General features: G+C 49.5%; 1 protein-coding gene and 1 long non-coding RNA gene across 7 annotated transcripts in view; one reads left to right on the plus strand and one right to left on the minus strand.

Moving 5' to 3' along the window:
• The window catches only part of TOM1 (target of myb1 membrane trafficking protein), a 58,213-nt gene extending 53,293 nt beyond the window's left edge, over positions 1–4,920 (plus strand). The window contains exons 13-16 of one of the 5 annotated variants that reach the window (XM_049884296.1): positions 1,895–1,948; positions 3,134–3,193; positions 3,909–3,951; positions 4,030–4,920. In XM_049884296.1, coding sequence (XP_049740253.1) covers positions 1,895–1,948; positions 3,134–3,193; positions 3,909–3,951; positions 4,030–4,184 — 312 coding nt within the window. In that variant the 3' untranslated portion in view covers positions 4,185–4,920. The remainder of the gene's footprint in view (positions 1–1,894; positions 1,949–3,133; positions 3,194–3,908; positions 3,952–4,029) is intronic. The other 4 variants (XM_049884298.1, XM_049884299.1, XM_049884300.1 and 1 more) reach the window with 4 other exon arrangements.
• Positions 1,897–26,268, minus strand: LOC126075996 (uncharacterized). 2 transcript variants are annotated; one of them, XR_007517387.1, is made up of 4 exons: positions 26,165–26,268; positions 25,978–26,004; positions 24,798–24,894; positions 1,897–2,052 (listed from the first exon to the last, which is right to left on the minus strand). It is a non-coding gene; the product is annotated as an uncharacterized LOC126075996 (long non-coding RNA). The 2 variants fall into 2 exon arrangements; XR_007517386.1 differs by lacking the exon at positions 25,978–26,004.
• Positions 26,269–26,732: the final 464 nt, after the last annotated feature.

Raw genomic sequence — 26,732 nt, forward strand, 5'->3', positions numbered from 1 at the left:
CAGGAGAGTCAACAGAGGGCTGGATTGGGAGCCAGGACAGGACTCCTCCCTCTGCCACCTGCTTGCTGTGGGCCCCCCAAAAGTCTCCTGTTTGAAGGGGTTAGATAAGCCCGTGTTTCTACTGCCTGGGGTGCTCATTCAAAGCCCCTGGCATCTTTTTGGAAAGAGCTGAGAAGCTTTGCCCCAGCCCATTCAGGGCTCTGAAGTCCCTGAGCTATTGTGGTTCACCCCACAGCAAGACGCCCTCTGCTGCTTCCTTTATCCCACCCCTTCACCTGCTACCACACCCACACCACACCATACACACCACACATACACACACCTCACATATACACACCACACATACATATACCACACCATACATACCATGCATATACACACCGCACCACACCATACCAGAGCCACACCATGCACACACCATACCACACCTTACCACAACCACACCATATACACCACACACACCACACCACACAGACACACCACACCACACAGATATACCACACCATATACACACACACCACACCATACACACCATACCACAACCACACCATACACACTACACACATATACACCATACCATACACACCATGCCACACAACCACACCACACCATACACATACACCACACCACACACCACACCACACCATACCCCAACCACACCATACACACCACACATATACACACCGCACCACACCATGCTACAGCCACACCATACACACACCATACCACACCACACCATACCACAACCACACCATATACACCACACACACCATGCCATACAAACATACCACACCACACAGATATACCACACCATATACACCACACACACCATGCCATACAAACATACCACACCACACAGATATACCACACCATATACACCACACACACCATGCCATACAAACATACCACACCACACAGATATACCACACCATATACACACACACACTATACATACCATACCACAACCACACCATACACACTACACATATATACACCATACCATACACACCATGCCACACAAACATACCATACCACACAACCACACCACACCATACACATATACCACACCACACACCACACAACACCATACCCCAACCACACTGTACACACCACACATATACACACCACACCATATACACCACGCATATATACACACTGTACACACTGCACCACACAAACATACCACACCACACACACACGCCTGATTGCACCATGCAGACACACCACACCACACAGACATACCACACCATATACATACGCTACCCCATACACACACCACACAAGCATAACACATTACACAGACACACCACATACATACACCACACCATAACACGACACATATCTACACCATTCCATACATACCACGCATATGTACCCATCATGCACACTATACCACACAAACACCACACCACAGACACACCACACCACACGTATACACCACACGCCCCACACCACACCACAGACACACACCATACTACACCACACACCCGCACCACACCACGCACTCACACCACACCACGCACCCACACCACACGTCCCACACCATACCACAGACACTTACCACACTACACCACACACCTGCACCACACACCCACACCACACCACAGACACATACCACACTACACCACACACCCGCACCACACCACACACCCACACCACACGTCCCACACCATACCACAGACACCACACTACACCACACACCCGCACCACACACCCACACCACACCACAGACACATACCACACTACACCACATACACGCACCACACCACACACGCACACCACCACCACACACCTACACCACCACCACACAGGGGCCTCCTGACCCAAAGGGAGATCCCACAGCCCTGGCCCTGCCCACCCACGGCCCCCTGCAGTGTGCCCCTCTCTCACCTAGATGGAAGGCAGCAGTGAGAAGAGCCTCAGTGACTGGATGGTGAGAAAAGGCATGGTGAGGAGGGGCGAGGCCCTGTCCACAAGGAGAGCTGGGTGCTGCTGCTCGCGCAAAAACAGGGCCAAGGAGGTGCTGTCTGAGGGAGCGGGACCTGTGGAAGACTCAGGAGGAAGGAGGGATGCCATGAGTGCCTGTTCCCGGGTCGGCCCAGCAGGACCCCACGCGGTCCCACTCAACTCTACTCTGGCTTCCTTGGCCCTCAGGGCCTAGTTACTGCTCCTAACTCCAAAGCAAGGCCACGGCAGCCCCTCTGGAAGCCGAGAGGTGCTCTGGGGGCTCGCCCATCTCTGGGCAGAGCATGAGCAGAGCTGATTGGGAGAGGGAGCTGCCACAGCTACTTAGGAAATGGACTCCTGCCTTTTCTCTGAGCTCTGCTGCTCCCGGTGAGGTCCTCAGTGCTCGGTGACGGAGCTTGGGGCTTGACCTGGCTTGGGTGGAGAAAGACTCTCCCTCTCTTTCCCAAAGTAGCTAAATAGTAATTAACAAGCTATTTCTTGAGCATCACTCTGGGCCAGGTACTGGGCTAAGCACTTTATATCCATGAGCTCGTTTAATCGTCGCAGCAGCCTGGACGGTAGGTGCTATTCTTATCCTTCCTCAAACAGATGAGGTTCAGAGATGCTCAGTAACCCTCCAAAGGGGCCGAGACAAACTCCAATCTTTCTGACCCAAAGTCTGTGCCCAAAGCTGGATTTCCCAACTGCAGAAGCACTTAGAGAGGGCAAGTATCTAGAAAGTCACACCCAGCCCCTGCAGGAGCTCTCACAGCAGAGCCTATGTCTGTGAGGCCCAGAGTGACCTGTCCACTCCGTAGAGCAGACCTCTGAGTCCCCCAGCCTGGCCTTGTCTGGTCAGCTTGGCCCCACCCTCCTCAGCAGCCCTGCCCACACCCACTTCCACCCTGAACCCTAAGTCTACAGAGGTGCCAGATGCCAGACCACTGTCAACTTCCTCCGAGTGTGATGGCTGGACAGGATGTCCAGGATCCTGGGTCATTTGTCAAAGCCCCTGAGCACCTGTGACGTAGTGGGCCCTGGGACCCCAGGGCTGGGCCCTCATTGTTGAGCAGGCCCAGTCCCCACCTTGGGCCTTGACGCGAGGCCCCTCTCCTGCTGGGAAGAGCCACCCACCCAGCCCCTGCCCACTGCCCCTCCCTGCCTCACCCTCTGCCCTGCCTTCCAGATCCCCGTCACCCAGGCCTGCCTCATGGAGGACATCGAGCAGTGGCTGTCCACTGATGTGGTAAGTTGGGGTTCATCCACCAGCAGGTGGGGTTCAGCACTGCAAAGGAGGAAGCTTGAAAGCTGGGGTCCCGCTTTTCTTCTGAGGAAATGAGTGCCCATGGGGTCAGAGTGGAGGCATGTGGTACCCTGAGGGGTCGGGGTGGACAGCTGGTGAACAAGGGAGAGGGCTAATGTGGGAGGCCTCAGCAGCTGGAAGGGTCCCCGTCTCCTGCCCCCACTTGCCTCTCCTGGAAACTTCTCTTTAGAGAGGACAGCCAATAGGCGCGGGTACAGCACTGAAGCCTCACCTCCTCCCAGCCCCTGACTCCACTGTGACCTGCCCTCAGTCCCGGGGGTCAGCCTTTCCACCATGGGGTAAAGTCCATCCACCCCCGGTCTGGAAGAAGGAGAGGGATTAGCTGCTGGCCGCCACGTCCATGCTTACCACTCTATGGGTTCTATCCCATTTTAGCTTCCCTGTACCCTGGAAAGCCAGCGTCACCATCCCTATTTTACTGAAGAGAAAATGGGGGCTCAGAGAAGTGAGGTGACACCAAGGCAGCTCAGCCAAGGAAGGGGTGAAGCCAAGGTTCTGTCCTGGGCCGGCTGGACCACAGAGCCAGTGGGAACCACTCTGGTTCAGTGATGTCCAAGCCATCACCCCCTCCCATGCCGCAGTGGCAGGCAGCCGGAGGGCCCGGCTCACCTCTCCTCCTCTCTTTCTGCTCTCTCAGGGGAATGACGCTGAAGAGGCGAAGGGCGTCACCAGTGAAGGTAGTAGTCCCCTGGCCCTGCCCACCACCCCCTCCCCAAGCTCTGGACCACAGCCCATGCCCACCCTCCCTTTTTCTCTAGAATTTGACAAGTTCCTGGAAGAACGGGCCAAGGCCGCAGATCGGTTGCCCAACCTCTCCAGCCCCTCAGCCGAGGGTCCCCCAGGTCCCCCTCCTGGCTCCGCCCCTCGGAAGAAGACCAAGGAGAAAGATGACGACATGCTGTTTGCCTTATAAGTGCTGGGCCTGGCTCCACAGCCCAGATCCCCGCTGCTCCCATACCCCGAGGCTGGGGCCTCTTTTCCCTCCTTCGGTGTTTAGGCTGCTTTGAGGGTAGCTGTCCCCTTCTTCTCTCTTTGATGGAGCTGACCCAGCTGCAGCCGGGTCATGCTGCCTGGGGGATGGGGAGTGTGGATGAATCAGGGGGACTGGTCAATTCTCCACTGGACACCTGCCTTCTTCCCCGCCCCAATCAACCACTACGATTTCGTTGAGAACTGGGAGACCCTGTGACAGGCTGGCTGCTCGGATCCCCTGGTGTGACTCTCTCCCTGTCCTGGGCGACCCCCTCCATGAGTGCATCCCCAGAGGAGCCCTCTTCTGGGCCCACACTGCCAGGCAAGGACTTGCTGGGGGCTGGGGGCTGGGGACAGGAGAAGCCCTTTGCTGAAGCCTCGGGTCCATCCTCCGGCCCGTGCCTGGTGGAGCCCTAAGGCTTCACTGGCTGCATGCTGTCCAGGTACAAAGCTGAGTATGCTAGGGGCAAGACCAGGGCAGCCCAGGCTGCAGGCTGAGGCTCCCGCGAAGCCTGGAGCACCTGTAGCCCCTGCCGCCACCTCCACTGCCTTTTTCATCCATCTTTTCTCTCTTCATTTCAGACAGGCCTCCACCAGGCACTGGGGCCCACGTGTTCTTGACCCTCTTGTCCTGAGAGAAGTGCCTTTTGTATCCCCAATTAAAGGTAGAAAACCAGCCTGCTGGCAGCAGCGTTGTTCAGTCTCCACAGGAGAAGTGACTTCTTGGCCTTGTCCAGGGCAGAGACTACTCTGGGCTGGGCTGGTGACTGCCCCTGAGGTGGTGGTTTGCAAATGTAGCAGCACCAGGCACCCAGCAACATCTGCTTAGGTGCAGCCTACTCTCACCTTACCACACTGGCCACGATAGCCCTGCCAGGAGGCTCTGCTGCCCTCCACCTGGCAATGTGGTCCTGCCAAGCACCTTGATGCTGCCAGCTGCCACAGCCAGCTCCTGCCCTCCCCCAGCGGTGTATTGATCACGAGAAAGTGCCATGTGTAGACAGGGCTTGCGTGTTGGGTAAATAGTCTGCAGGGAAGGCACCAGCCATCTGAGTGTTCAGAGGCCAGACACTGTTCTAGGCAGGATGCTGTCTCATGGAATCTTCATGATGATTAGAAGTTACCAGCCCATTTTACAGATGCTAAGACCGACTCAGTGGGTCCCGTGGAGTGCACAGGGTACTTCCTCTTGCATAAATGCTTTGTCCCATTTCTCAGATGACATGCTAAAGCTCAGTGTACATTACACGTCCACACAGCTCAAGGAGCTGAGCCACACATCAGGTGAAGTGAATTCTGCACAGAGTCAGTTCTTACTCCTGGGCAGCTCCAGAGGAATCCCCACACCAGCCTCCCTGGGAGTCACTGCTTGAGGCGTGTTGGGGCCTCCCAGCCCAGCCTCAGTGTGGGGTTGGAGTGGTCAACCTGCCTGAAAGGCCGGTGCATGGAGGTGACGCGAAGTCTGAATGCCTGGGTTCAGAAGGGCCTGGGCTCCCAGGAATGCAGAGGGGCATCAGGCAGGGGCGTGCAGCACCTGCATTCTGAGGCACACTGGAGACCAGGCCCCACCCCAGCCCTCCAAGGGAAGTGAGGACAAGCAAAGCAGGTTGGGGAAGGCACAGTGGACCCGGGGCATGTCCAGTCCTCTAGGGTGATGGGCGGGTGGCTCATGGTATTGGCCTCACTGCAAGGGTTGCAGCCGAGCCAGGCCTGCCCCTCAGCTCCTCTGGGCCCCAGAGTGGTGGGGAGCAGCTCTCCCACTGTCCCTAGACAGCAGCTGTCATCCTGCTCTGACAGTCTTTGGGAGATGGGGGCTCCGTGCCCCCATCCAGCACAGCCGTCGGCATGCAAGATCATCCCATGTCCTGCACAGATCAGCTGTGTGAGTCCAGATAACTGGAAACTGATTTTAACAAGGTGTTGCAGGGCTCCTGGGTACGACCCAGCTGTGCTTGCTCCTCGGCACGGTGCTCCCCCTGTGCTGAGGGGGTCTGTCAGCCCTGCCAGGCTGTTCTCACTCAGCACTAAGAAGAAACCAAAGTTTGTGCACGACAGTGTCACTGTCCCTCATGCTCCCTGCTTGGGCAATTGGCACCCTCCATCATAGCCTCCTGTAGATGACACTGAGGTGGCCGTGTCCTGAGGACTTGTGGCCCAGGTACACTGACCCTGCTGCCTACTCCAGGCAGCTTCCAGAGGCCTCTCCCTTGATAACTTCCACCTAGCTGCCGGCAGCAGCACACCAGACCATCCAGTGTCAGGAGCAGCAAGCTAAATTTTGTACTTAATGCCAAATGACGTGTGTCCCTTTTCCAGCTGGTTCCTGCATGGTGAAGGTGAGCAGGTAGAGGGCTGTGACAACAGATCAGTTTAGTCCCCTACATTGGCTTGTGTGCATGCACACATAGCAGATATACGTGGTCGGAGAAGCGTGAGACCTGCTCACCAAGGCCTGATGGACATTTGTCCCAGGTCCTGACTGGGACCCTGGGAGACCTGGGGCCACTTGACCTGCTGGCACTCTGTGGCCCCCATGGCCATGCCATAGGACAGGGTTCTGCTCCCTCTCCTTCCCCTACAGCCCCCCAACCCAAGTCACAACTCTCCCAGCCTCCCTTCCTCTCTCCCGTTGTTTTGCCAACACCTGTGAGCTTCCGCTGTGGGTCATACCCTGGCCAGGGCCTGTTCCACGCCTCACAACAGCCCTGTGGGGTCGATGGCTTTGGCCACCACTTACAGGTGGGGAAACTGAGGCTTAGGGAAGCAGGGACTGCATAAATCACATGCTAAACTGTGGAAGAGTAGGAGTCCCAATCCTTTCTACCCATCATCTCCCTGGCCCTGGGGTTACTTCCCTCAGGGCTGCCATTCTCTCCAGAAGGCCAGAGCACCATTTAACGGGGATCCCCTCATGGGAATTGTGATTTTACAAGGATCAAAGCCAAGGCGCCCAGGCCTGGTATCAGCCAGAAAGCCCAGGGAACTTTCCACAGATGGGTCCAGGAGCTCATGGCCCTGCTTACTCTCAAGTTGCTTATTCTTTCCTGTGTATAGTATTCCCTGAGCACCAGCTGCACACTGGTCAGGTTCAAGGTGCTGGGGGTACAGAGATGGAGGCCAGGTGCTTGCCCTGGTGGAGCATACCTTGGGGGAAGCAGAACAGTAAGGGCAGACAAGGACAAAAATTATGGGGCTTTGGAATGAGTAAAAGTAACTAGAAACTGGTGTCATGGAGGGCCTCTGTGAGGCAGGACCAACGCTAGGGAGGTCAGAGGGGGCCAGACCACAAGGAGCCTGGAATGTCAGGCAAGGGGTGAGGGCAGGAAGGCCTGGGGCTTCCACGTAGCGGGGTGGCTTGGGCTTGGGGAGGCGCAGCTCCTCTTCAAGGAGGGTCCGCAGAGAGGGATGCCGGAGGGGGACTGCGGGCACCGCTGGTTCGCGGTCCTGGCAACAGGCTCGCTTCTGCCGCCCAGGGCCCCTCCCGATAAACAAGGACCAGCTGCCTGGCGGCGCCGCGGGGCGGGATTAACAGGCCTGGTGTCTGAAGGGGGCTTCTGAAGGCGGCGCCCGGCCAGAGACTCGGAGCGGGGTCAGGGGAGTGGGTCCAGGGAGCCAGCCCGGGGCCAGGCGTGCAAGGAAGCCTCCTGGCAGAGCCTCCACTACTTCCTGGGTTCACTGGGCAGCCAGAACCCCACACTGGGCCTGGACGCTGACCCCACACACGAACTCCATGGTCAACCTCCATCTCCCTGACTCAGGGACAACCTCTCCAATCGTCACGTAACAGCAAACCCTGGCTTCTGGGCTGTGTGGTCTTGGGCAAATTACTTCTCTATGCCTCAGTTTCCTCACTTGTAACAGGGATAACAGTCCCTTCCTGATAGAGTCCTTGTGAGGACAAACAAGTAGCTCAGCACCTGTCACACAGAAAATGTCGCATGTGTGTTACTACTATTGTCGGCCCCAACCCCTGCAAACTCCCCCACACCCCAATTCCAGACGGGCCTCTGCTCCAGACACCCATCTCTGAGCATTGCCCCTGCGACTCCCGGAAACTTCAGGGACCCCAGCTCAGCCTCTGTATTGCCTTCCCGGCTGTCAGTGGTCTCTGCCTTCAGGACAGCCTCTGCACCCACTCCCCAAGCTCCCCATCTGGAGGAGAACCCAGACACAGTGCCTGTTACAGCGCCCCTCTCTTCCCAAGTGCGAACTTCTGCCCCTGAAGGGGGGGTTATCCTGGCTATGGGAGTGAGGCATGGTCCAGGACTGCGCTGTGCTCTGCCCTCCGGGCGTGGTTGGAGGTCCGTCTGGCTCTGACGCCCGCTGGCGACGAGGGCTCTGGCCCCGCCTCAGGGTTAGTGTCATATGGCGACCATGAGATGGCAGCAACGCTGCACGTACTGCGCCCGCAGGGCTGTGCCGGGGAGGGGTCTTTCGCCCCAACTCCGCCCCACTGGCCCCTGGTGTGACGCCAGGAGGCGCGCGCGCGCGCGCGCGTGCACACACACACACACTTGAGTCATGGTGGAGAAGCTGGAAGCTGCAGCCAGCCCTGCTGTGTGAACGCACAAGTGCCTTAGCCCCTGGTCTCAGGTCTTCATTAGACCTGTCACACAGAGGATTCAGCGACAAGCCAGCGGGCCTCAGCAAATGGTAGCTTTGGAGGGGCAAGCTGAGCCCTGGCCCCACTGAGCTCCCTGAAGCTGCGTGTGCCTCAATGACAACCACAAATCACATTGTGGGACACGTTTTACACACCTGTCACACACCAGAACTCCTTCAGGACGGATCCCGGGCCTCGTGCTCTGCCCCCTGGTGTTCAGCTCCGCACACAGCAGGGCTCCGCAGAGGCTGTGCTGATGCTCACAGGGGGCCTTAGAGACAGCGAGGTCAGGTCTGCCAGCCGGGTTCTTATCAATCAGAGAGACTTTCTTTACACCAAATCGCCCACGACATACAAAGACCGCACAGCACAGTAGAAGGGGAAGGCAGAGCTGCTCTGGGAAAACGGGGCGGAAGCTTGGGGGCCTCCCCTACCCCCTACTACACACTGTCAGCCTCTGAAGCACCTCCACACAATGCCAAGGGCTCCTGGAACAATTCCAGAGATCCTCTGATTCTAATCTTTCCCCTTTGCCCGAGGCCCACAGAGGGGAGGTGACCTCCCCAAGGAAGCACAGCACAGAGGGGCAGAGTCAGGGCTGGGACCCCATCTCCAGTCTCGAGGCCTCCGGGACGAGTGAAAGGCTGACAAAGGGCCTGCCACCCGGGATCTGCCGTTTGCAGGACTGACTGTAATGTAAAGGATGGTTCCAAGGATGGGATTTCTGCTGTGACCGTGACGACTACAGAATCCGGCTTTTCCAGACCGTCCACATTTCAAATGTTGGACCCAACACAATTTTTTTCCAATCACGGACTCTGTGCTGGGTTGCATTCTGGGAATCCAAGCTGAATCAAGGAGGCAGGGTGGTAGGGTGGCTAAGGGAACACAGTACCAGCTGTGTGGCCTCGGGCAAGCCACTCACTGTCCCTGTAAAATGGGTATAAATAGTACACGTCTCGTGGGGTGGCTGTGAGGGCAAAATTATACAGGGAAGGGGCTTGGAACGATGCCTGACATATGGCGAGTTCTTGACAAATACTGAAGTCCTTGGGTGGTGCCAACAGTTAATGCACTCAGCTGCTCGTCCGCCCAGAGGTGCCTTGGAGGAAAGGCCTGGCAATCTACTTCCAAAAAATCAGTCCTCAAAAACCCCATGCAGCACTGTTTTCCTCTGACACGCAGAGGGTCACCATGAGTTGGAATCAACTTGGCAGCAACTGGTTTTGACAAATATTAGCTATTATTCAACCCAGCCTGTGGTCCAAGGAATTAGCCATGGGAGCAGTCATCCGAATCCGTCTGATCAGAGGCAAAAGAAGGGGAGCACGGCAGGCTGAAGGAGCTCAGAGATTACAGTTGGAGGAGTTTCCTGAAGAAGTCTAAGTTACTCATTCATTCACTAACTTATTCATTCCAGCATATATTATCTTCTTTTTGCCTGGCATGTCCAAAAACAAACAAACAAAAAAACTTGTTGCTGTCAAAGTCAATTCTGACTCATAGTGACCCTATAGGACAGAGTAGAACTGCCCTCTACGGTTTCCAAGGAGCAGTTGGTGGATTCGAACTGCCAAACTTTTGGTTAGTGGACGAACTCTTAACCACTATGCCACCAGGTGCTGAGAATTCAGCAGCAAAGAGTCAAAAACCTCTGTCTTGCTGGACCTTCCTTTCTAGTGGGGGGGGGGGAGACAGAAAGATGAGTAAATAGTAGAGAAGCTGCTATAGGTAAAGGAGCGGGGAGTGATGGCAATTAAAGGGCTATCGTTGGGTGCTGTCAAGTTGATTCCAACTCATAATGACCCCATGTGACAGAGAGGAACTGCCCCACAGGGTTTTCTAGACAGTAATCTTTATGGGAGGTAGCCAGGTCTTTCTCTCATGCACCGGCTGGGTAGGTTCAAACAGCCAACCTTTCGGTTAACAGCTGCGCACTTTACCATTATGTCACCAGGACTTTTAATTGAGGGGCTGTAATTATTCTTTTTGTAACCTCAAGTTTATAGAGAAGCTGCAAGTTCAACACAAAAGACTTTTTTCTTTGTGCAATTTTATTAAGAACTGTGACAATTCCAATATTTATAGTGGAAAATTTTTATAATATTATTGATCACACAAAGCAGATTTTTACATACGTGTTGTTAGCTGCTGCCAAGTCACTCATGACACATGGTGACCCCATGAACAGCTGAACAAAATGCATCTTGGTCTTGCACTATCCCCATGATCATTTGTGGACCGTACCACTGTGATCCATAGGAATCCACTGGCAGACTTTCGGAAGGAGATCTCCAGGCCTTTCTTCCCAGTCCATGTTAATCTAGAAGCTCCACTTAAACCTGTTCAACATCACAGCAACACGAAAGCCTCCAGTGACAGACAGGTGGTGGCTGTGCATGAGGCACACTGGGTGGAAATCAAACCCTGGTCTCCCACATGGAAGGCAAGAATCCTGAACAGTCCCAGGGCTACATCACCCCGGAGCCCCAGCCTCTGAAGAAGGAGCCATGTGTAACACCCACCACCACCCTGTCCCCTGGGAGATCCATCTGCACCCCAGCCTGGCCTTGGGACCAGAAATAGAGCAGAAGCAGGAGATGAAATGAAGGGGGGGTAGTACTCGGGCCCTCACTACTACCCGTTTGCTTTTTAGAGCAGACCCAAGGCAGTGAGATTGAGTTCGTCCTACCGTGGTGGCTTCTGTGTTGCTGTGATGTGGAAAGCTGTGCCACCAGTTATTTCAAATATCAGCAGGATCACCCATGGTAGACAGGTACAGGGCAGCTTCCAGACTAAGACAGACTAGGAAGAAGGACCTGGCAGACTACTTCTGAGAAAACTGACCAGTGAAAACATTATTAATAGTAGAGGAACACTGTCTGGTACAGTGTCGGACGATGAGCCCCCAGGTTGGAAGGCACTCAAAATACGACTAGGGAAGAGCTGCCTCCTCAAAGTAGAGTCGACCTTAATGATGTAGATGGAGTAAAGCTTTTGGGACTCTCATTTTCTGAGGTTGGCACGACTCAAAATGAGAAGAAACAGCTGCAAACGTCAATTAATAATCGGAACCTGGAATGTACAAGTATGAAATCAGGAAAATTGGAAGTCGTCAAAAGTGAAATAGAATGCATAAACATCAGTATCCTAGGCATTAGTGAGCTGAAGTGGACTGGTATTGGCCATTTTGAATCAGACAATCGTATGTTCTACTATGCCAGAAATGACAAATTAAAGAGGAATGGAGTCACATTCATCATCAAAAAGAATATTTCAAGATCTATCCTAAAGTACAATGCTGTCAGTGATAGGATAATATCCATATCCCTATAAGGAAGAGACCAGTTAATACGACTATTAATCAAATTTATGCACCCACCACTAAGGCCAAAGATGAAGATATTTAAGATTTTTACCAACTTCTGCAGTCTGCAATTGATCAAACACGCAATCAGGATGCATCGATAATTACTTGTGATTGGAATGCAAAAGCAGGAAACAAAGAAGAAGGATCTATAGTTGAAAAGTATGGCCTTGGTGATAGGAACAATGCAGGAGATCGAATGACAGAATTTTGCGAGACCAACAACTTATTCATTGCAAATACCTTTATTCAACAACAATAACAATAAACAGCAACCATACACATGGACCTCACCAGATAAAAAACACAGGAATCACTACATCCGTAGAAAGAGACAATAGAAAAGCTTGAAACCAACGGTCAGAACAAGGCCAGGGGCCGAATGCAGAACAGACCGTCAATTGCTCATATGCAAGTTGAAATTGAAGAAAATTAAAACAAGTCCACAAATAGCAAAATACTACCTTGAGTATATTCCACCTGAATGTAGAGACCATCTCAAAAACAGATTTGATGCATTGAACACTAATGACCAAAGACCAGAAGAGTCATGGAATGACATCACACATGAAGAAAGCAAAAGGTCATTAAAAAGACAGGAAAGAACTCTTATTCAGCATTGTGCTAGAGGTCCTAGCCAGAGCAATTAGGCCAGATAAAGAAATAAAGTGCATCCAAATTGGTAAGGAAGAAGTAAAAGTATCTCTGTTTGCAGATGACATGATCTTATACACAGAAAACCCTAAAGAATCCTCAAGAAAACTACTGAAACTAATACAAGAGTTCAGCAGAGTATCAGGATATGAGATAAACAAACCAAAATCAGTTGGATTCCTCTACACCAACAAAGAGAACATCTAAGAGGAAATCACTAAATCAATACCATTTACAATAGCTCCCAAGAAGATTAAAATACTTAGGAACAAATCTAACCAGAGATACAAAGAAAACTACAAGACAGTACCGCAAGAAACCAAAAGATACCTACGTAAGAGAAAAAGCATACCTTGCTCATGGATGGGAAGACTCAATATTGTAAAAATGTCTATTCTACCCAAAGCCATCTATAGATATAATGCAATCCTGATCCAAATTCCAATGGTATTTTTTAATGAGATGGAGAAACAAATCACCAAATTCATATGAAAGGGAAAGAGGCCCTGGATAAGTAAAGCATTACTGAAAAAGAAGAACAAAGTGAAAGGCCTCACACTACCTATCTTAGTACCTATTATACTGCCACAGTAGTCAAAACAGCCTGGTACTGGTACAACAACAGATACACAGACCAGTGCAACAGAATTGAGAATCCAGACATAAATCCATCCACATATGAGAAGCTGATATTTGACAAAGGCCCAAAGTCAGTTAAGTGGAGAAAAGATAGTCTCTAACAAACGATGCTTGCATAACTGGATATCCATCTGCAAAAAAATGAAACAAGACCCATACCTCACACCATGCACAAAAACTGACTCAAAATGTATCAAAGACCTAAACAGAAAGTCTAAAATGATAAAGATCATGGAAGAAAAAATAGGGACAATGCTAGGAGCCCTAAGACATGGCATAAACAGTACACAAAACATTACTAACAATATACAAACACCAGAAGAGCAATTAAATTAACCGGGAGCTCCTAAAAATCAAACACACTCGTCCAAAGACTTCACCAAAAAAGTAAAAAGATTACCTACAGACTGGGAAAACATTTTTGGTTACAACAAATCTGATCAGAGTCTGATCTCTAAAATCTACATGATACTGCAAAAACTCAACAACAAAAAGAAAATAACCCAATTAAAAAATGGGCAAAGGAAATGAACTGGCACTTCACTAAAGAAGACATTCAGGTGGACAACAGATACATAAGGAAATGTCACGATCATTAGCCATTAGAGAAATGCAAATCAAAACTACAGTGAGATACCATCTCACCCCAACAAGGCTGGCATTAATCCAAAACACACAAAATAATAAATGGAGAGGTTGTGGAGAGACTGGAACACTTATATACTGCTGGGGGAATGCAAAATGGTACAACTACTTTGGAAATCGATTTGGCCCTTCCTTAAAAAGTTAGAAATAGAACTACCATACAACCCAGCAATTCCACTCCTTGGAATATATTCTAGACAAATAAGAGCCCTCACACTCATGTTTATTGCAGCACTGTTTACAGTGGCAAAAAGATGGAAGCAACCAAGGTTCCCATCAACAAGTGAATGAATATATAAATTACGGTATATTCACTTAATGGAACACTACACAATGATTAAGAACAACGATGAATCCATGAAACATCTCATAACATGGAGGAATCTGGAAAGCATTATGCTGAGTGAAATTAGTCAGTTGCAAAAGGACAAATATTGTATGAGACCACTATTATAAGAACTCAAGAAACAGTTTAAACACAGAAGAAAATATTCTTTGATGGTTATGAGGGTGGGGAGGGATGGAGGGAGGGAGAAGGGTATTCACTAATTAGATAGTAGACAAGAACTATTTTAGGCGAAGGGAAAGACCACACACAATATAGGAGAGGTTGCACAACTGGACTAATACAACCAAACACTTCGAAGGTCAGAGTAGCAGGGGCAGGTGTCTGGGGACCATGGTTTCAGCAGACATCTAGGTCAACTAGCATAACAAAATGTATTAAGAAAACATTCTGCATCCCACTTTGGTGAGTGGAATCTGGAGTGTTAAACTTCAGCAAGCAGGGATCAAAGAGGCATCGATTGGTCTCAACCCACCTGGAGCAAAGGAGAATGAAGAACACCAAAGACACAAGGAAAAAACAGACAGAAAGAACCACATAAACCAGAGACTACATCAGCCTGAGACCAGAAGAACTAGATGGTGCCTGGCTACCACCAATGCCTGCCCTGACAGGGAACACAACAGAGAATCCCTGGAGGAGCAGGATAACAGTGGGATGCAGACCTCAAATCCTCGTAAAAAGACCAGACTTAATGGTCTGACTGAGACTAGAGGGACCCCAGAGGTCATGGTCCCCAGACCCTCTGTTAGCCCAACTGGAACCATTCCTGAAGCCAACTCTTCCAACAGGGATTGGACTGGACTATAAGACAAAATGACTCTGGTGAGGAGTGAAGTTCTTGGCTCAAGTAGACACATGAGACTATGTAGGCAGCTCCTGTCTGGAGGTGAGATGAGAAGGCAGAGAGAGACAGGAGCTGGATGAATGGACACAGGGAATACGGCAGTGTGCTGTCTTATTAGGGGAAGAGCAGCTAGAAGTACATAGCAAGGTGTGTATAAGTTTTTATATGAGAGGCTGACTTGATTTGTAAACTTTCACCTAAAGCACAATAAATAAAAATTAAAAAGTCAGGAAAGAAAGAAAAGGCCAAAACGGATATCATAACAGACTCTGAAACTTGCTCTTGAACATAAAGTAGCTAAAGTGAATGGAAGAAATGATGAGTTAAAGAGCTGAATAGAAGACTTCAAAGGGCAGCTCAAGAAAACAAAGTAAAGCATTTAACAAAATATGTAAAAACCTGGAGAGAGAAAACCAAAAGGGAAGAACACGCTTGGCATTTCTCAAGCTGAAAGAACTGAAGAAAAATTCAAGCCTTGAGTTGCAATTTTAAAGAATTCTACGGCCAAAATGTTCAATGATGTAAAAAGCATCAACAGAAGTTGCAAGGAATACATAGAGTCACTGCGCCAAAAAGAATTGGTCGACATTCAACCATTTCAGGAGGTAGCATATGATCAAGAAGCAATGGTATCGAAGGAAGAAGTCCAAGCTGCTCTGTAACCATTGTCGAACAACAAGGCTCCAGGAGTTGATGGAATATCAGTTGAGATGTTTCAACAAATAGATTCAGCACTGGAGGCGCTCACTTGTCTATGCCAAGAAATTTGGAAGACATAAGGAAGACATTCGGGCAGCTAACAGACACGTGAGGAAATGCTCACAATCACTAGCCATTAGAGAAATGCAAATCAAATCTACAATAAGATACCATCTCACCCAGACATTACTGGCACGAATCAAAAAAAAATATATATATATATATATATATACATATATATATATATATATATAACAAATGTTGGAGAGGCTGCAGAGAGATTGGAACTCTTATGCACTGCTGGTGGGGATGCAAAATGTTACAACCATTTTGGAAAATGATATGGTGCTTCCTTAAAAAGCTAGAAATAGAAATATCATATGGTCCAGTTAGCCCACTCCTAGGAATATATCCTAGAGAAATAAGAGCCGTCACACAAACAGACGTATGCACACCCATGTTCATTGCAGCACTATTCACAATAGCAAAAAATTGGAAACAACCTAGATGCCGATCAACAGGGATGAATGGATAAACAAACTATGGTACATACACACAATGGAGTACTACACAATGATAAGGAATAACGATGAATCTGTGAAACATCTCACAACATGAATGAATCTGGAGGGCATTATGCTGAGTGAAATAAGTCAACCACAAAACGACAAATACTATACGAGACCACTATTATAAAAACTCATGAAAAGCTTTATACACAGAAAGAAACTATCTTTGATGGTTTCGAGGGAGGGGAGGGGTAGGGACGGGAAAACATGAAATAGACAATAGATAAGTGGTAACTTTGGTGACGGGTAAGACAGTGCACAATACTGGGGAAGTCAGCACAACTTGACCAAGGCAAGGTCATGGAAGCTCCAAAGACACATCTAAACTCCCTGAGGGACTGAATTACTGGGCTGAGGTCTGGGGACCATGGTCTTGGGGGACACCTAGCTCAACTGCCATAACGGAGTTTATGAAGAAAATGTTCTTACATACTACTTTGGTGAGTAGCATCTGGGGTCTTAAAAGCTTGTGAGCAGCCATCTAAGATACTCCACTGGTCCCACCCCATCTGGAGCAAGGGAGAATGAAGAAAACCAAAGACACAAGGGAAAGATTAGCCCAAACGACTAATGGACCACAACAACCACAGCCTCCACCAGACTGAGTCCAGCACAACTAGATGGTGCCTGGCTACCTCCACCGACTGCTCTGACAGCGGTCACAATACAGGGTCCCAGACAGAGCTGGAGAAAATGTAGAAAATTCTAACTCACAAAAAAAGACCGGATTTATTGGTCTGAGGGAGACTGGAGAAACCTTGACAGTATGGCCCCTAGACACCCTTTCATCCCAGTACTGAAGTCAGTCCTGAGGTTCACACTTCAGCTAAAGATTAGAGAGGCCCATAAAACAAAATGAGACTAAATGGACACACCAGCCCAGGGGCAAGGACGTGAAGGCAGGAGGGGACAGGAAAGCCGGTAATGTGGACGCCAAGGTTGAGAAGGGGATAGTATTGACATGTTGTGAGGTTGACAACCAATGTTACAAAATATGTATATATTAATATGTATATTAATCGTTTAATGAGCAACTAAAGCACAATAAAAATAAAGAGTTGTATAAAGAAAAAGAAATTTGGAAGACAGCTACCTGCGCAATTGACTGGAGGAGATTCATACTTGTGCCCATTGAAAAAAAAGGTGACCCGACAGAATGCAGAAACTATCAAACGATATCATTAACAGCATCCTCAAGTAAAATTTGCTGAAGATAATTAACCTACTGCAGTAGTACATCGACAGGGAACTGCCAGAAATTGTAGCTGGATTCAGAAGAGGATGTGGAATGAGAAATATCATTGCTGATGTCAGATGGATCTTGGCTGAAAGCAGAAAATACCAGAGAGGTGTTTACTTGTGTTTTATACTATACAAAGAGGCATTCAACTGTGTGGATCATAAAAAATTATGAATAATATTTCGAGGAATGGGAATTCCAGAACACTTAATTGTGCTCATGAGGAGCCTGTACATGGACCAAGAGGCAGTCATTCGAACAGAACAAGAGGATACTGCGTGGTTTAAAGTGAGGAAAGGTGTTCATCAGGGCTGTATCCTTTCACCATACTTATTCAATCTGTATGGTGAGCAAATAATCTGAGGAGCTGGACTATATGAAGAAGAAGGTGGCATCAGGATTGGGGGAAGACTCATTAACAACCTGTGATACGCAGATGACACAACCCTTGCTTGCTGAAAGTGAAAGGGACTTGAAACACTTATGGATGAAGATCAAAGACCACAGCCTTCGGAATGGATTACACCTCAATGGAAAGAAAACAAAAATCCTCTACTGGATCAATAAGCAACATCATGATAAACGGAAAAAATACTGAAGTTGTCAAGGATTTCATTTTACTGGTATCCACAGTCAGTGCCCATGGAAACAGCAGTCAAGAAATCAAATGACACATGTATTGCACTGGGTAAATCTACTATAAAAGACCTCTTTAAAGTGTTGAAAAGCAAAGATGTCACTTTGAGGACTAAGGTGCACCTGACAACCCAAGCCAAGATATTTTCAATTGCCCATTTGCATGGAAAAGCTGGACGATGAATAAGGAAGACTGAAGAAGAATTGATGCCTTTGAATTACGGTGTTGACGAAGCATATTGAATATACCATGGACTGCCAGAAGAATGAACAGATTTGTCCTGGAAGAAATACAGCCAGAGTGCTCCTCAGAAGCGACGTGTCCAAAGTACATGTCCTTTGTCTCATGTACTTGGGACATTATATCAGGAGGAACCAGTCCCTGGAGAAGGACATCATGCTTAGTAAAACTGGCGGTCAGCGAAAAAGAGGAAGACCTTCAAGGAGATGGATGGACACAGCAGCCGCAACAATGGGCTCGAGCATAGCAACGACTGTGAGGATGGCGCAGCGCTGGGCGGTGTTTCGTTCTGTTGCACATAGGATCACTATGAGTTGGAACCAACTCGACGGCATGTAACAACAGCAACACAGTTAACTGGCAGGTTTCACTTCCTGCCCGCTTTGGGGTAGGGCTAGACTGGTGGAAGCAGCCACCCTGGGCCTCCCTCAGCATGCCCACCCCAGGGCTGCCTGTTCCCCTCTTCCCCCATACTGAGGCTACACCTCCAGTCTTGGCAACAAAGTTGAGGAGCCCACCGCTACCTGGCCCTCAAATCCCCATAGGGTCAGCATCAGGGCTGGCAGGACCTTTGGAGATCCTGGGACCACTGTGATACGGTACAGATGGGAAACAGAGGCCCAGGGAGAGCGGGACCTGCCTGGGCTGGGGTGCTAATCTCCCAGCCCTTGCAGGGTCCTTCAAGGCCCCTTGTTTCAGCTGGCTCAGTGGAGAGGCAGGTCCCACCCCAGAGCACTGGAGGGCAGTGCAGGGCTAGAGGGTGGCAACTCCTGGGGGACCCCTCTGTGGTGGCCAAACCCTAGCCTTGGCATCAGGAGACCTCTTCTGGCTCTTCACAGACACTGACTACCAACCAATTTATGGCAAGCCCTTTCATTTCCTTTCCTCTCTCTGGGCCTCAGTTTCCTCATGTGCTAACCAAGGGGGAGTGAATTGAGTGATTCTAAGGACACTTAGAAACTGTGTTAGAAGAAGTACAACCAGAATGCTCCTTAGACGCAAGGATGACAAGACTTCATATCACATACTTTGGACATGTTTTCAGGAGGGACCAGTCCCTGGAGAAGGACATCATGCTTGGTAAAGTCTGTGAAAGAAAGGAAGACCCTCAACGAGATGAATTGACATAGTGGCTGCAACAATGGGCTCAAGCATGACAACGATTTTGAGGATGATGCAGGATTGGGCAGTGTTTTCATTCTGTTTTACATAGGGTCACTATGAGTCGGAACCAGCTTGACAGCATCTAACAACTACAACAAGGGCCCCTTCCATTCTGCTCTTCTACCCACTCAACCCCCAAATCTCCCAGTCCTCCCTCTGGAAAAGAAAGAAACTCAAGGAAAGAAATCCAAGTTACAGAGAGGGGAAAACAAGGCCCCGGGTTCTTCTCCCACACCAGGGCTGACAAGGGCAAGGAGAACACTGGACAGTAAATTAGAAGGCCTGGATTCTACAAACCACTCCCGGAGGAGGGGCTGCTAAATAAATAATGTCACCCATGAGTACTGTGCTCCTTTAAACAATCATCTAAATGAGACCTAACAGTCAGTGCTTACACTAGACCAAAGGGAGAGCAAGGAAGCTAGATTAATGGAAACAAAACAACCAGAATGGAAATGAGAATGCTGACACACTGTGAAAAGTATAACCAATATCACTGAATAATATGTATGACCCACTGCCATCAAGTCGATTCTGACTCATAGCAACCCTATAGGAAGAGTAGAATGGCCCCAGAGGGTTTGAACTGGTGGGTTTGAACTACCCTTTTGGTTAGCCACCAAATGCCTAACCACTGCACCACCAAGCCCCAAATAATATGTATAGAAATTGTTAAATGAGAACCTAAGCTGCTATGTAAATTTTCTCCAAAATATTAAAATTAAATATTAAAAAAAAAAAAAAGACCTGGATTTTAGCCTTGGTTCTGCCCCAAGTTTGCTGTGTGGCCTTGGACAAGCCTCTGTACCACTCTGTGTCTGAGAAAGAGGATATTCCAGTGTTGACATCTCCACAGCTGGCACCACGGGCCCTGCCCTGGCAACCAGCCCCCACCCCATGGGGCATCTAGGAAGCTTCTGCAGCCCCCAGGCTTACATCCATGTTAACGTTTGCACATATGCACGTGCGCGTAGGCACACACAGTAACTTTCTAGCTCCAAAGCAGCCCTAGGCATAGCTCCAGCCCCAGGATAAAATGCAACTCACCCAACCCCACAAAGACCTTTCCTCCCAGAAGGAAGACTGTGAGGCCTCTCACTACCCAGCTGTGTGACCTTGGCCCAGTCCATTGACCTTTCTGAGCCTCACTTTTCTCATCTGTAAAATGGAGATTTCTTTCTGTCAGAAGCTGTCACATGGCTCCCGTGAGGGTGGGGTCCCACCACCCTGAATGTACCCAGAGGGCAGGGAGCAGGGCCCCCTTGCCTCCTTCTCAGCTCTAAGCTTCCCATTTCCCGAGGTCTGACGCAGGGGCCAGGGCAGGGGGGAGAGTGTGTGGATGTTCCTCCACATGGGTTTCACTTCCCTCCTGCCCCAATACCCCATCCAGCACCCTGAGCAGGCACCCATCGTGGCATGGAGGAGGCCACCTGGGGCTTTGTGACCCCTCTCAGTAAGCCACCTCCGCCACCCACTCTTGTTCCACAGAACCTGCCTAGCAGAAAGGGGTGAACAGAGGATGGCTGGGAAGTTCCTCTGCGGAGACACACTTTAGCACCTTCTGCCCTGCTCTGAGGTCACAGCCACTTTGGGGCTCTTGCAGGGTGTTAAACCTCAGAGATCAGCTAGTCCAGTGGGTCATAAACCTTCTCGAGTGTGTCATACTGAGATGACTTATGTGTTGATGTGATGCCGGAAGCTATGCTACTGGTACAGCATTTCAAATACCAACAGGGTCACCCATGGTGGACAGGTTTCAGCGGAGCTTCCAGACTAAGACAGACTAGGAGGAAAGGACTAGTGATCTGACTCCAAAAATTAGCCAGTGAAAACCATATGGATCACAACAGAACACTGTACAATACAGTGCTGGAAGATGAGCCCCCTAGGTTGGGAGGCACTCAAAGTACAACTGGAGAACTGCCTCCTCAGAGTTGACCTGCATGATGCAGATGGAGTAAAGCTTTCCAAGACGTTCATTTGCTGATGTGGCATGACTCAAAATGAGAAGTAACAGCAGCCACAACAGACTCAAACATACCAATCAATGATCATGATGATGGCACGGGACCAGGCAACGTTTTGTTCTGTTATACATAAGGTTGCCATGAGTTGGAGCCAAATCGATGGCAACATCTCCCATAAAACTCCTTAATCATGGTTTCCATAACCAAAAATAAAACCAAACCCACTGCTGTCAAGTTGATTGCTGCCTAATATTGACCCTATAGAAAAGAGTAGAACTGCCCCACAGGGTTTCCAAGGCTGTAATTTTTATGTAAGCAGACTGCCGCATCTGTCTTCTGTGCAGTGATTGGTGGGTTCAAACTGCTGACCTTTTGTGGCTAGCAGCAGAGTGCTATAACCAGCACACCACCAGGGTTCCTATGGTTTCCCTAAGTTTTACTGAGCCAGGGAAAGTGGGTCCTTGACTGCAATGCTCAGACTTGCCAATTATCTGGACACCAGTCTTTGAGAAAGAGAAAGTAAATTTTATGGCAATGCACAGAGCAAGGAGCCGGAAGGAAGTTCCTCAGAGCTGGCTCCCCAAGCTACAGGGAAGCAGGGCTGATACGTGATTTGGGCAGGAAGATGACAGCACCCAGGTGTACTGGGGAGGGAAAATTCTAGAAGGCAGCCAGGAAACAGAAGGTGACATGGTTCTTGTCGGGTCTCTCACTTTGGAATAGGGTCTGGATGCTGATTTTCCTTCTGATTCATTCCACCTGTTGCTGCTTCCTCCGTTGAAGTCACAGCTGGCCCTTCTGTGCACGCGGGATGGGAAAAGTCTAGCTTAGGCTAGTTTAAGGACCAATGGAAATTTCCCGGCATTCGTAGGGTCAGGTTACATAAGGACCCTGAATTTGTAAGTTTATTGCCTGCTAGTTTTGTTCTTTATCTACAAAACATCTTGCATTGCACTGAATAGTTATTATTTACACACGAAGGCGGTATCTTATCCCAGGGAACTAACTATACAAGCTTTGTCCAGACCCAATGGACCATCAACTGTTTGGGGCAAAACCATGACTCGAAAGGAAAGCTGAGGAAAGCTGCACTCCCTGTCTGCCACGGGCTTCGTCTCCCCTTCTGGACTTGGCCATCACCCTCTCTGTGTATCACCATTTTTGGCCACCTTGACTTCTGCAGGTCCCAGCATGCATGTGGCTTTGCTTTAGGATTGGCTTTCAAGTTAGTGACTTGTTCCACTCGCATTTGTTCTGCCCTCCCTGACGCTTGATTATTTTCGCCTTGAGACCCAGCTTCTGGTGAGATGCACTGTCTCTCCTCACCCCTCCCCACTTACTCTTCAACCAGGGGCTCCCACCAGCTGAGGACTGAGCTTTCTCAGATATTGCAGTAGAGTTCGAAGATCCCAGAGGCCCCTAGGTTAAGAACCACCAGTGCGTTCTAGCCCTCTCTTCCATCCATCTCTTTGTCCCTTTCTTCCCATGCATTTGCCACTGGTCCATTCTACCATTTGTTCATTCAACACATATAATCACACATTTATCCTTTCTTCCATCACTTATCCATCCAGAGCCTGCAGAGACGACTGCCACACAGAGGACCTGAAAAGCCCACCAACGATGGCCAGAGAAGGGACATCACACAGCAAGGACTACAGTGGCACCAGTTAAGTAAGACCAAAAACCCGATGCCATGGAGTCAATTCTGACTCATAGCGACCCTATAGGACAGAGCAGAACTGCCCTGTAGGGTTTCCAAGGAGCACCTCGTGGATTTGAACTGCCAACCTTTTGGTTGGCAGCCACGGCTCTTAACCACTACGCCACCAGGGTTTCCAGTTAAATAAGAAAGGAGGCCTATTTGGCTCCCTCCTCCCTACCACGGCCCATAGGGAGGAAAACTGAGGGAAAGGAAGTGAAGGAGCAGGCCATATCCCCAGCCTGCTCCAAGTCTCGAAAGGGTCAAACCAAAAAAACCAAACCCAGTGCCAAAGGGCAGGGGGTGGATATTCAATTGGATGTGAGATTGAACTTTGAGACTGGCCTTTTTCATGCCTGCCTGAGATGCCACAAAGGGTTGGAAACGGGAGGCCAGGAACAGTCAAAAAGGCAGTGATTGGAGAACATAACTCTGTGTCACGTTCAGGTTCCTGAGTTGTGACTCTGAATCTGTGAGGTGGGGAGAGCTGAACTGCTCTGCAGATGAGAGGGAGATGAACGAAGCTCCAGTGCAATCTGGGAAGATGGGGATGAGGGTCAGAGCCAGAGAAGGGAAGCAGAGGAGCCAGGAGCCAGGAGAGGGCAAGAACAGATATACCTAAGATGACATTTTAAAATTGTTTCCTTCTGTCACCCCAAGATCTTTAGTAACTGTTCTGCTCACAAGTATTTGCCAAGAGTAGGGTTTTATAGAAATAGAGAAGTTTCACAACTGAGTCAGCAGAGTCCAGAGCACAAAGCACTCAGGAAGAGCAAGGGCCTCAAGGGGAGGAAATGTTGAAAACTTAAGCGGCCAGGGACCTCTGAGATCTTCTTGGGAGCTTGGGACTTTTCCTAGACATGAAGTTAGGGTGTTGAAGCTTAAACTCTGCCCCATTCCATGTCTCCCTAATATGCAACCAGAATATATTTCAAAAGGCAAATCTGACCATGTTTTACAACACCCGCACCCATACCCCAATACACACTCCTAAAACCCTTCCCTTGCTCTAGAGTTAAAGACCTACCTACTAGCCTGACATCAAAGGCCCCAAGGGCTGACCTCTGCCCCACTCTCCAAATCCTCTGCACTCTAGATATACAGGTTGTCTTTGTACCCCAACATTCCACACCTTGACCACAGGGCCTTTGCTCACGCTGTTCCCTCTAGAACAGCCCCCTACACACACACACACACACACACATGCATGCACGCACACCTCCCAGTCAACTTACTCATTCTTCAGGGCTCAGTTCAAGTGTCACTTCTCAGACAAGCCATCCCTGATCTCCTGTCCAGGTCATTCCTCCGTCATGGAATTCACCTCTATACCTGCACAGAGCAATGGGCTGACCATGAGATGGCTGAGTCTAAACCTTAGACCAACCAGGATTCATTAGGCCCTGGTGCTATGCCCACCTCCCAGGGGAGCCCTCCAACACTGACCCGTAAGTTAAGCCCTAAAATCGAACTGACATTTAAGGCGAACTCTTAGCCCCCGCCCCATCCCCACTTTATCTTGATTTGTTTTCATTCTGTCTTGTCTCCCCAGCTCAGAAATCTGGGCTTAGTATCTTTAGCTTCAGGTCCTGCTTCTGCTCCCCGTAGGGGCTAAGTCACTATGACCCTCCCATGCTGTTATGGACTGATTGTGTCCCCCCAAAAATATGTTAGAGTCCTGACCTCTATACCTGTGGACGTGATCCTATCTGCAAATAGGGTTTCTTTGTTACGTTAATGAAGCCCTAACAGTGTCGCCCCAAGGGTCAACGGGAAAGGAGGAAGACCTTCAACGAGATGGTCTGACATGGTGGCTGCAACAATGGGCTCTAACACAATGTCATGGATTGAATTGTGTCCCTCCAAAATATCTGTCAATTTCGCTAGGCCATGATTCCAAGTATTGTGTGACTGTCCACCATTTTGGGATTTTCCTGTGTGTTATAAATCCTGTCACTATGTTATTGAGATGGATTAGCGGCAGCTATGTTGATGAGATCTACAAGATTGTATCGTGTCTTAAACCAATCCATTTTGAGATACAAAAGAGAGAGGTGAGTGGAGAGACAGGAGGACCTCATACCACCAAGAAAGCAGCACTAGGAGCAGAGTGTGTCCTTTGGACCTGGGGTTCCTGCACAGAGAAGCTCCTAGTCCAGGGGAAGACTGACAAGAAGGACTTTCCTCCAGAGCCGACAGAGAGATAAAGCCTTCCCCTGGAGCTGACATCCTGAACTTGGACTTCTAGCCTACCAGACTGTGAGAAAATAAATTCATCTTTGTTAAAGCCCTCAATTTGTGGTATTTCTGTTATAGCAGCACTAAATGACTAAGACAATTTTCTAAAGTGGATTGACAGGCCTTCCTTCTGAGGCATCTCCAGGTGGACTTGAACCTCCAAACCTATTGACTCACCTGCACAGGGGAAGAAGAAGCGGTTTGCTGGGGGAAGCAGAAAAGACAGGCAGTCAGCCACTCCTTTCAACCACAGTCATTGCCTCTCCCCTTGCCAGGGGCGCAAAGCTTAATGAGACACCATTCTCTCCCCTCACCACAACCCCATGACCTCCCAGGGATTAACCCTGACTCCACCTCTCCTCACCATCCTTCCTGAGCAGCCCTGGTTCTTCATCAGTGAAATGGGGGTAATTCCTGTGGCACGATGAGTTGAGGTTTCCCAGGGTATATTTAGGAAACAGTAGCTGGGCTGATTCACTGGATGAGATGTGCAAATTGAGACTTGGAGAGGAGTGTGGGGAGGAGCTGGGCTGGTGAGGCTGAGAAGAGGAAGTAGAGAGGGGAAGGAGAGATGAGGCAGCCACCATGAGGACAGGATCTTGAGAAAAATATCAGCGATGGTTAAAGCAGGGAATCAGTCAGGGTGGGTTAGGTAATGCTGAGGTAATAAATAAGTTCTCCTTTCTTGCTCATGCTGGTTTGTTTCTTGCTCATGCTGATGACCACTGAGGGTTGGCAGGAGGAGGCACTGAGAGACCCAGGTTGCTGGAATAGCCAACATTTCAAACACTCCCGGCCCAAGTCAGAGGAAAAGAACTTTGAAAGGTCTCACCAGGGGCAGATTAACCAGTAAGCAAGGTGCACACAGACTTACATTGAGCAAGCTACACATGGGCTTATTTGTATTTGCTTATTAATATATACTGCACAAT

This window comes from Elephas maximus, chromosome 4 (genome assembly GCF_024166365.1).
Source record: "Elephas maximus indicus isolate mEleMax1 chromosome 4, mEleMax1 primary haplotype, whole genome shotgun sequence".
NCBI classification, from domain to species: Eukaryota; Metazoa; Chordata; class Mammalia; order Proboscidea; family Elephantidae; genus Elephas; species Elephas maximus.